The 11,185-nt window shown below is 36.4% G+C and overlaps 1 protein-coding gene across 1 annotated transcript; it reads right to left on the reverse strand.

Annotated features, from left to right (window-relative positions):
- Positions 1 to 211: 211 nt before the first annotated feature.
- Positions 212 to 10,036, reverse strand: LOC103150640 (elongation of very long chain fatty acids protein 6-like). The gene is made up of 4 exons (XM_007570344.2): positions 9,733 to 10,036; positions 5,616 to 5,747; positions 5,144 to 5,295; positions 212 to 2,941 (listed from the first exon to the last, which is right to left on the reverse strand). The coding sequence occupies exons 1-4, from the start codon at positions 9,813 to 9,815 to the stop codon at positions 2,511 to 2,513; spliced, it is 798 nt and encodes a 265-aa protein (XP_007570406.1). The 5' UTR covers positions 9,816 to 10,036; the 3' UTR covers positions 212 to 2,510.
- Positions 10,037 to 11,185: the final 1,149 nt, after the last annotated feature.

Genomic DNA, 11,185 nt, shown 5'->3' on the forward strand with positions numbered 1-11,185 from the left:
TATATATATATAAAGAGGGGAAATCAATGCAAAACCAAAAACATTCTCAAAGTACAAGTAAGTACAACAATACTTTTTTATAAAATGGAACGAGAACTTGCAAAACCTGCAAAACCTGCAAAACTGAACCTTTGATTTTTGGAGTTTACACCAGGGACAACAAGGCAGCAAAATTTACTGTGAACAAGACTCACATTCAAGTTTGTTTTACTTTTTCTTAAAAATGTGCTTAATGGTAAAAAATAATCCTTGTTTTCCTCACAGACTAAACTTAAGAAATCCCTTGGTGCTGAATTTTCAAGGCAAAACGTGAAATACCGGTTAAGGTTTTGGTTTTACAGACAAAGCATAAAAGGCCGTTCAGTGCCAGCCGCAGAGAAACGTGATCGCCCTACTACAGCCTGTCAGTGCTTTTGAGATGCGTATGTTTTTATTATGACTGCTTACTGTTATCCAGTCATTCTCTTTTAGTGCCTATCACGCAGAAATTAAAAGAGTTTGAAAGGAAGAGTGCAATGGTCTTACTAGCATTTGTGATCTCATTTCTTCATGTTAATGTTGTGCTAAATTCAGAGTTCTCACTCAAAGTTTCGTCTAACAACACATTTCCAGAAATTCCTAAACTCAACTTTTAACACGCCTCATTCCTTTGCAACCATGTTAAGGTAAGAAGACGAATGTAAAATCTATAAACTTTAACTATCAACATTCAACACTAAATAATAATAATAATAAAAATATTTGCACCTGTCATCCATATGAAAACATTTTTGCTTAGGAACACTTTCCAATGTGAAGGTATGAAAGAATGCACTTCTTGTAATGTATCATAGCTGTACTTGACAAAAAAATATGAAAATGTCTTCACTTCATCATACAAGCTCACACCGTACTTGCGCTATGGGCGTGTTCTAAAATCAAAAGCATCGGCCCGGTTTCTATTCGTTCGCCAGACATTCTTCCTGAATTGTCAAAGTGAAAACTCAACTGCCAAAACGATTTGTGGGAGGAAACACTCTAAGGAGAGTGCTGAAAGAAGTGTTGACAATGCTAAAATCACTGAGCCCTTTGAATTTGACCAGGCGTTGCACCATATTTTAGAATCTAAGCACTTATTTTATGTTCAACTGAAGTTCATTTGCTAAAATGTTCCTAATGTCTCAAAATATTTCTAGGGTTTATTTTTTAACCGGCTATGTTCTCTAACCAGAGAAGAGAGGTTGCATTTCAACACTTTTTGATGAAAGTATGGGCTTTCAGTAAATAGGAAAAACATTTGGACAATCTTTACACAGAAGTGTGTTTCAGTTCCAATTTTGTCTGTAAATTATCACAATAAAATTAGAAACAAGCAAAAAAAAATTTTTTTTTACTTAAATTATTTTGATACATTTAAATTTGCAAGTATGAACTCGTTTTCTTCTTTAAATGGAAAAAAAAATAATGCATGCATTTAATGTGGATAAGCAGCAGTTTTGCATAAGCAGGATTTCCTTCCTGACAAAAATAATTCTGATATTTTTTGCTACGAGTGAGAAACTCTGGCTGCGGATGTGTTAGAAGATCAACACGCTGCTGTTTTTATTAAACACAATTTCCTGTCAATCAATAAGTCTGCATCCTTTTAAAACTAATCTTCTGCTTTATCCGTTATGTGTTAGATATCAGTTTAGACGGTTCCTAAAATCTTACCAGCGATACCAATCATATTGATAACAGGGGCAGCAGAAGGAAAATATTGTGAAAAATATCGATGCTGGTGTAAATATTTTACTTCACTAACGTGGGAAACCATTAATTCTTTGGGTCATGAATACAGAAATGTAAACAAGAAACACTCATAACTTGTGTTTATCAGAATCTTATTATTAAAACATATCCGAGGAACTGTGCTTCAAACATAAACAAGCAGAAATTTGGACGGTGGCGAAATAGTTGGAACTGGATGGAATGGATAAAGTATCTCTTATCATTCATGGATTAAACTAATTAGAAACAATAATAAATAAATTTGTACTAAAGTTGCAGATCCAAGCCTTTTCAATCACAAGCTACACTACGGCTCTCAACTAACAAGCTTGAATAAATAAAAAAATAGAACATTTCCTTAAAGAACATAAAATTTGTAAGTGCGTTTGCTCCCTATCTCACAGTTTTTCTTTTTTTTTTTTTTTAGTTACATTAAGGCCATTTTTATTACAGCATATGACCACAAACATTTGCTGAACACATTTCACAAATATTTGGCCATTACATGTTCACAGCAGATGTTGGTGGAGAGTCACCAAGGCAAAGTTTTGAATTGAGCCCTAACACAATGCTTGTTTATCGTCTTCCTTAATCATTCCTCATACTTTACTTCCAAACACTTGTGAGTTTATATCAGAATGACCTGTGCGTTTCTCCTGCTCCTAACTGTGTATTGTCACTGATGTATCGCTACTTTAAGAGGCAGAGGCTGATGAAAGTGAGAAAAACAGTAAACAGTCAGTCAACTAACTTCTAAGACGTTACTCTGCCTTGGATCCTTTGTCTCTGGATGGATCCTTAAGGTAGGTGTTGTAAAAGAAGGAAGCAAACAGCACCAGATAGCTGAGATATATGACTGTGCCCCACATGATGTTCTCCATGTTGGAGGGACAGTGGACTTCATGCATCCACATGTACACTAAGCCTAGCACAGCCAGGCCCATTACCATCTGCAGGATCTGGGCCGTAGTGATGATCATGGCGAGTGGCCGGGGCACCCGCAGTCCAGCTGCCCGGGCCGCATAGTACGTGTACATGATGGAGTGAACCATGTAGTTCATGGTCATGAACCAGCCGCCGCCCGCCACCAGGTCCTTGTAGGAGAACCAGGAGTAAACCAGCACGGTGATGTGGTGGTACCAGTGCAGGAAGATGAGGCGCTGCTTTCGCAGGATGATGAACGCCGTGTCTCCTGGGTGAGTCGAGAAAGAGAATTTAATCTGTATTTTAAAAGTCATTAAGATATTATTTACCATTTCTTTCACAATTTAGATCTTTTTTCTATTTATGAAAGCCTAATGGACACATTTATAAATTTAATTCTATAAAAATGGCAATTTTATTAAAGTGTCTCAAAGGATTTACTGTTATGTCTTCTTTGCAAAGTGCTTTTCTCTTTTTTTTTTTTAAATGTTTTTACTGTATATTTTACTCTTTATTTATATGCTTTATAAAATCAAAATGTAAACAAACATAATTTGATGCATTTCCATTTTGTATGTTTCCTTACTCACAAGATTATTTCCATAGCTGCACAATGGAAAGTGAAATTTGTCCACCCTGTGCTAGTTTTAAGAGCTATTAGCGCTGTTAGCAAGCAAAGTGAGCATCAACATATGCAAAGACATCAAAAAGCAAAAATTACTTTTTAAATATCCTTGTCAGTTCAGTGAAATTACTGTTTTCACTTGGTCATTAAACAGGTAATTTAATGGGTGCTCACACCTTCTCATCAGAGTCTACAACTATATGGTAGCCATTTAGCACCACTACTATTCTTGTTCCTACTGACTAGCTTAATTTACAGAAGAAAATAGGTCTTAGTTCACCGACTCTCTGAATTTAAAAAAACATATTTGCTGCAAACAGAACCATGTACTCCATTAGCTAGTCGTTAGCAACTTCTAAAAATAAGTCTAGAATAATTGTCACTGTATAAAAGTCATATTCCAGAGATTACCTGTGTCATTAGCTGTGCAACTGGACTGGATGTTAGCATCAATAGTACTGCTGATGCTAATGGCTAGCTGAATTTACAGAAGGAACTATGGCTTTCACGTAGTAAACTGTGGAGAATTTAATGCATATAACTGTGCTTTGTGCAGATCAGTTTCAGGATGACAAGCTAATTCATTCACAAAAAGGTCCTTTTTAACTCTACCCTAATGTTAGATCACATAGAAGTATTAGCACTCAGAGCTGTCTTAACATTTGCAAAGAATTGTTGAATGATAGTTGACAGATGTAGTGCTCTTACTGTAACACTTATAAAACATATATTATTTTGGGCTTATTTAGCTTACTAAGTGAAAAAATATGCTAACTGCTGTTAGATGGTGCTAAAAGCTTACAAGAAGCAAGAAGAAGCTACTTCTAGCTTCTTGTAAGCTAGAAGTAGCTAGCTTACAAAGGGAGCGAGAGTGTCAACCAAATTTATGTTATTTTTTTTAATGACAAAAAAATCTATACAACAAAATTAATGGATTTTTATCACATCATGTGCATTTTTTACTGTAAATGCACATGATGTGTTAACAGTAGGTACAGTGCACGGTTAGTACAAATGGAGACATTTTTATCTGGTCTGTACATAAAAAAAAATGTTTCAAGCCAATCATTTTCTGACCAAAAAAAAACTTGTCAGATTCAAAATAAATCTATTACTGCAACACGATGGTAAGGGACATATTTTAAAATTAATTCTAAGTGACTAGTTTGCAAAAAGGAAATTGGGTTAAGTCACCTCTAAAACTGAAGTATTTCAAGTAATTCCTCTGTGATGTATTGTTTATTTTTCATAATCTATTCATGTAACTCTATTTTAAAACTGATAAAATGTAAAAAAAAAAAAAAAAAAAAACAAAAAAAAAAAAAACATAAATCAGACCTTCATAATTTAAACTGAACATCTCAGCCATGGCTTTCCAATCCCATTCCCTTTAAAAAAAGAAACATCCTCCAGTTCCAAGCAGTGGGAAAGCGACTACGTCCTTCCTGCTTGCAGCTGAGGAAACATTCTTCATTTCACTCCTGCACTAAAACAACTTTCTCACTGCCAGAGCATCTAGCTCTTTTTGTAGATCAATCGGCACCATCTGACCCACAGATTCTCTTTGGAGATGTCCTGAGCCAGGCCATTACGAGCATTATGAATTTCTCAATTTGAGGACAGCAAAGGTTTATTCTATTTTACTGTGTTATAATATGCGCTACTCTACTGCCCTCTGAACTCCTGAATAAATGTTGATATTTTCATTTTGGAACTGGTTCATACCATTATGTTGCACAACCTCAAATTGACTGACTGGTACAATGCAGGGCATTAAAAATATAAAAACAAGAATATAATCCAGCTTCAAACAAAACATTTGAAAATAAACAGAGGGAATCTTACCGAGCTCAGGGGCCTTGCTAATAGCAAAGGCGTAGGACCAGAACTTGGTGATTGGTGCGTTGTAGAAACTATTGTCACACACGGACTGTTTGAAGCCGCTCTTCGTGATAATGTGCAGCATGTATTTTCCAGTCCTGACCGCTCCGATAATACTGAATTGTGAAGAAAGAATTTGTAAAAGAAAGGACATTTTAATATTTTAATGAATACATAAACTCTGATAAAACCATAAAACTTAAAATTACTGTGAAGAAAACCGCACCACTCTGCAGTTTTCTTCACAGGTGTAAGAAACAATCAACTTAAGCATCGTAAATGTTTTGTTTGATGAAAATGCTTCGTAAAGAAACAATCAGTTATCTCAGAGTTGCAGGAAAATAGACAGAGAGGCTTGGTTGTTTAACTGTTTTATGGCAGCAAATGTGTTGATGTGTAAAAGCTTTTAGCTCACCGCAGAGCAAGTTGGACTCACCTGAAAATGGCGAGGCTCAGCGACCACAAAGCCAAAGGTCGGCGCAGGTTGAGCTTCGGCCTTTCCCTCATGAAGTGTTGGCCGCCGAACACGAGCGCAGCGTACAGGCCACAAAATATGAATGACTTGCTCCTGCAGAGAGGAACAGGCGGTAAGCACCCAAGCCTCTGCAAAACTCCAAACAACACAACACACTCAACACGCTAAAACACACAGGGATGCTACGATTGTTTAGAATGTGAGTGAAATGATTTTAGTTTTTTTTTTTTTATTGGCTGCTACCAACCAGAGTCTGATATTTTTCACCCCGTTCAGTAAATGGGCCTCAGCAAAAGAGCTAAACTGTCCTAGTTTTATCCATTCAGCCACTGTAGGGGAAAAATTATGTTTTTTTTTATTTACAAATAAAAATCTGAAAAAATGGTGGCTTTTCACAATTTTATGCATTTACACCCTTAATTTAAAACACCTAAATACGAACTGGTGCACCTATTTGCCTTAAGAATATACCAATTAATTAGAGTTAACTGGTGCAATTAACTCTAATTTATTTTTTTGCAGTACATAAAGACTGCAAATTATTTTCAGTCTTTATTTACTTTCAGTGAAGACCTCAGAGGTTTGTTAGAGAACGCAGTGAGCAAACGGCCTCAGGAAGAACAAGGTGCTCAGCAGACAAGGCAGAGATAAAGTTGTGGAGAAAATTAAAGCAGAGTTAGGTGAAAGTGATTTCATCCTAAACTAACAAGCCGGTCAAGGAGAGCCTTTAAGAAGTAGTCAAGAAGCCTGACTCTGAAGGAGCTGCAGAGATTTACAGCACTGGTGGAAAATCTGCCCATTACACAACTAGTACACCCCCCACATTACAAATTTAATCTTAAAATCTCTGAATATATTGGAACTGAATGTACAAAGTTGGTAAAAATAGATCTGCTAGATCACGTTCCAGTAGGACAATGACCTTAAGCAAACAGCCAGAGCAATGGCGTAGCCACGTGTTACACTGGCCTAGCCAAAGTCCAGACATAAAACCAATGTACAATGCTTTGAATTACTTCAAATTAATCAATGTCCACAGACTCTCTTCAACAGTCTGACTAAATTTGAGGTATTTTGCAAGGGAAAATTGGAAAGATAAGATATACCCCAAAAGACTTTCAGTATGTATTGTGTTGGTCTATCACATACGATCTCCATAAAATACATTTACATTTGTTCAGAATGTGGCCATAGGGGTAGCAGTGTGCTACCCCTTTCAGTATGTATTGTGTTGGTCTATCACATACGATCTCCATAAAATAAATTTACATTTGTTCAGAATGTGGCCATAGGGGTAGCAGTGTGCCTTGAAGAGGGTTAACAAGAACAATGAATCCAGGAAATCAAACATTTACCTCACCCACGGTTCAATAATCACATGTATGAAGTAAGTTTTAACGATCAGTGTATTTTTAACCTGGACCGAGATCCAAAGGGCCTCAGAGAATCGAGAGTCAGATGAAGTCATATTTGCTTTGTAGTTCTGCTTTTTTGGTTTACACCCGCCAACTGTTATGCAAGAGGAGTTTGACACATTTACTGTCAAGTGATACCAAATAATCAGAAAGCGATTGATTAATGTAGTTTTTTTAGCACTCTAAATAATTTTTCCATTTTTTTTGTAACAAGATATAGATTTTATTATCTACCAGGTGGCCCAACAAAAATCATTAGAAAATTGAAGGAAAATTCACTTATTCTAATCTCATGTTGTTGATCACATACATCCATAACATGGTATGTTTCCAGGTGGGCCATACTCTTTGCATTTTCTGCAACTTTCAGAGGCAGTTGGGTTTCACAGGACTGTTCGCAGACTAAAAACAGGTGTGAATACAGAAGTATGTCACTTTTCAGATTTGCATTTGTAAAAAGCTTTGGAAACCATGCATCATTCTCTTCCTACTTCACAATTATATATATAAATATATATTTATATATATAAAAAAATAGTTTGCCTCGGTCTGCCACTTTAAATCCCAATGAGATACGTTGACGTTTGTGGTTTTAATCTACCATCTTCTGGATTATTATCTACCTCAAAAATGTGGCCAAACCTGTGAGACTGACAGGCTCCTCTGTGGGTTCACCCCCACTTCTCAAATCACTTTTGCAAGGAATGCTCCTCATTCCTCTGGGGAGTGAGGAGCAGGGTTGTCACAATCATTTAGAGCTAGAAAAATGAATTAATCACAGATATTCATTTGCGTCAAAATCCGTAAACTGACCCAATCTCGTTTTCCCAAATAGACTTAGCAGCAGAGCTCCAACAACAGATACTCTTAACCCATACCCTCCTTGCAGTCACTCACCTGATTACAAACATGAGCTCTACGTGGAGGATACATTCCAGAAAAAAAAAACACATACGTGACTCTCTTTTGCTGACGAGGTAAAAGCATTGTTTGGAGGTAGTTTCCCAATGAGGCACACGGACGAAAGAAAAAACTAAACGTCCCTCAACAGTAGACAAATTTACTTTTTAACCACAAATATATTTGAATTGAAAGAAAAATGGAAGGATACATCTTATTAATCAGAGGTACATGTTTCCGCAGAAGGACATTAACACTTGGTCTGCTGGTTTAGTAAACAGGAAAGTGGCACTTTTAAATTATTGATTTCTAAATTAAGGGTAGACTACTTCAGCTCTTCCTCTATCCCTAATTAAAGAAGCAATAAAATAATGTTGTCTCATTGTAATTAACCATACTTATTTTTGTTCCTAGCTAGAAAGAACCCGGTGCCTTAAAAAAAAAAAAGTTGCTTAGTATTGAAAATGGCGATGAGTATATTTTGGAGTACTGTCATCGAGTTTCTTCAGAAATATAGTTGCAGCTGCATCAGATCTGAAGACAAGGAAACAACTGATAAAAGGAGACAGCCTTTGTGTTGTTCAGCTGCTACGCAGATGCTGAGGGTGAGGAATGCTGCACAACCAAATAATTCAAAAGATGTTGTCGTTGCACCCAGACAAGGTAACAAGGAAGAACACTAGCTGTGCCCTTTGAAAGTATTCACACTGTTGTTTTTCTTTCTGTCACATTAAAGTCACAAACTACTTTGGATTTTTTTTCTTCTGAAAACTGCAAAATGCAAAGATAATGAGATATGGTTTTAACACTTTTTTTAATAAACAAAGCGTGCCCCTGCTTTTGTAATCCTGCCACCTGAGAGAGTACGGTTAGATGCAACTACAGCTGCAAATTGGGTGTATGTTTAGGGCTGGTGACAAGGAAGGTGAACCGTCGCCTCAGTCTCAGGTTATATGCAGGCTCCAATAGCTTGTCTTCCTGAATTACCCTTTATCTAACTCCATCAATCTTTCCATCAATTCTGGGTAGATGCCCAGTTTTTCCTAAAGATGCATGATGCTGCCACCCCCATGTTTTGCAGTGATAATGGTATGTTAAATGTAATTTGCAGTTTTAATTGTTTGCCACTTTTTATGCAGGTCAAAAATTAACATTGTGGTCTCCCCTGATTGTGGCATGTCTGTCCATTTGTTTGCACATGGCTTGTAGTGGACTGCAGTCTTGTGGATTTTTCTCAACAGCCTTTCTTCTTGGCTGTAGTGTCTACCATAGAGTCCTGATTTGTGGAGAAATCCAGTCAACAAACCCCCCTCCCCATCTGATCTGAGGATTTCTGTTCTGCTTTTGGTGATGGCAGCACCTCCCTGTGATGCTTTTCTGATCAGAGTTCTCCATCCAACTTGACCGAGTCTCTTGATGTGCAAACTCTACAGATTCATACCACAATGAAAGCATGGTTTAGGTTTGTGTTTGTAAAATTACAAAAAAAAAAAACAAAAAAACATTTATCTTTGTCTTCCCTATTAGATAAATAAAAGATTAGGTTTTGGCTACAGCATAATAAAATGTTAAAAGGTTCAAGGTGTACTAAGTAATACTTTCCATCCTTGAAACCTTTTTGAAAAGGAAGTGCCTAAAATTAAAACGCCCCGCCTTTATAACGAATCTGTAATTGCAAAGTACGACATGTTACCGGTTAAAAAAAATCACAGCAGCCAATTCTGATGTTTCATCTTATTTACGATAGTTTTAAATCCACTCACCAGTTTTCTTGCATCCATTCCAGAGCTCGAGTTTCATCGAAACGTCGCTCAAAATCAAAAAGGTTCAGTTCGCTCTCGTTCATTTTCTTCCGCAGTTGAGTTGAAGTTTCCGGATTATTTAATCGACGGGAGAGGGAATTAATATATTCACCAGAAATATAGTGGCTACTCAAAGCTACAATGTGATCACTCCAGCTTTGTCCAGCTTCCAGGTAAGTCCTGAATAGGAGGAACAGATGAGGTGTGCTCGGATGTTAAGTCCCGCTGTCACTTTTCTTGACGCGGATAAAGCTAGCTTTAGGATGGCTAGCCGTTTCCGGCTCAGACTTTCACAATAAAACACCACGGAGGCGTCACAGAGCTGTTTAAAAAAATCAAAAAGGGACAAGAGACAAAGGAAAATAATTGATATCGGATTTTTTTTTTTTTTTTTTTTTTACATAGTTACACTCGTAGGGGGAAATTATACATGCTTTTATCTTAGTATGTGTAACACAAGAATATACAACGGTGCCATACACTTTACTCTGATGATCACAAAAATAATTCTCTCCATATATAGCATATAAATATATGTGTGTGTGTGTGTGTGTGTGTAAATTTCTCATCTTTTCGTTTGTTAGCCATCTTTCATAGTATGTGGTGTTGGCTTTTATCTTCATTCTTTCAATCTAAAAGGCAATTCCTTCCTGTACACGTCTGCTCATCTTATCTTTATTGTCTTTTTTATAGTGCAGTCATATTATCTGCCCTTAAACTGAACTCACTCACTGGTATGCTCTTTATTCCAAGCACATTTATAAGAAAAGGTTCAGCAGCTCTCAAGTTTCATAACATCTGTCACATCTGGGCATCTTAACAGTTCTAGATATGCAAAAGCAGGTGGTTAGGCCAGTTTACAGAGGTTTGTAAAATTACTTTGTTGTACTAAGTTTTGCATGGCTAAAATGAAAGGTTCCTCATTTGCCAATTTCAACTATTAGAACTGTCAATAGTTCAAATAAATAAAGTCAAATAATTAAAAAACATTTTCATTTTCATACTTAACATAGATACATGTGCATAATTTTGGTCATTCATCCGAGGAATTCCTAAAAAATGAAACAGACAAGAAACAAAACCTTAAAGAGGTTCAGGAAGTAACTTCAAAAGGTTTGGTGATTGTGTTGTTAACCCCGTAACTGGTGGGACCAAAATCACCAAACACGGCTGAAAAGGCACACCCAAATTAAATCAGCTGCTGTTCTTGAACAATTTGGAGTACATGTAAAAGCTTGGTCTCTTTATGAAGAAGACAAGCTAAATTTTCAATTTTGCAGTCAAAAATACTCTAACTGTAAGTGGTTCATAGCTATTGAAACACAAAAAAATATTGAAGAATTTTGCTTCAAAAAAAAATTTTTTTTTTCATTTTTATTTCTTGTAAATACACATTGAGTGTTAAATGTATGAA

The sequence above is a fragment of the Poecilia formosa genome, unplaced genomic scaffold (assembly GCF_000485575.1).
Source record: "Poecilia formosa unplaced genomic scaffold, Poecilia_formosa-5.1.2 Scaffold7, whole genome shotgun sequence".
Taxonomy (NCBI): Eukaryota; Metazoa; Chordata; class Actinopteri; order Cyprinodontiformes; family Poeciliidae; genus Poecilia; species Poecilia formosa.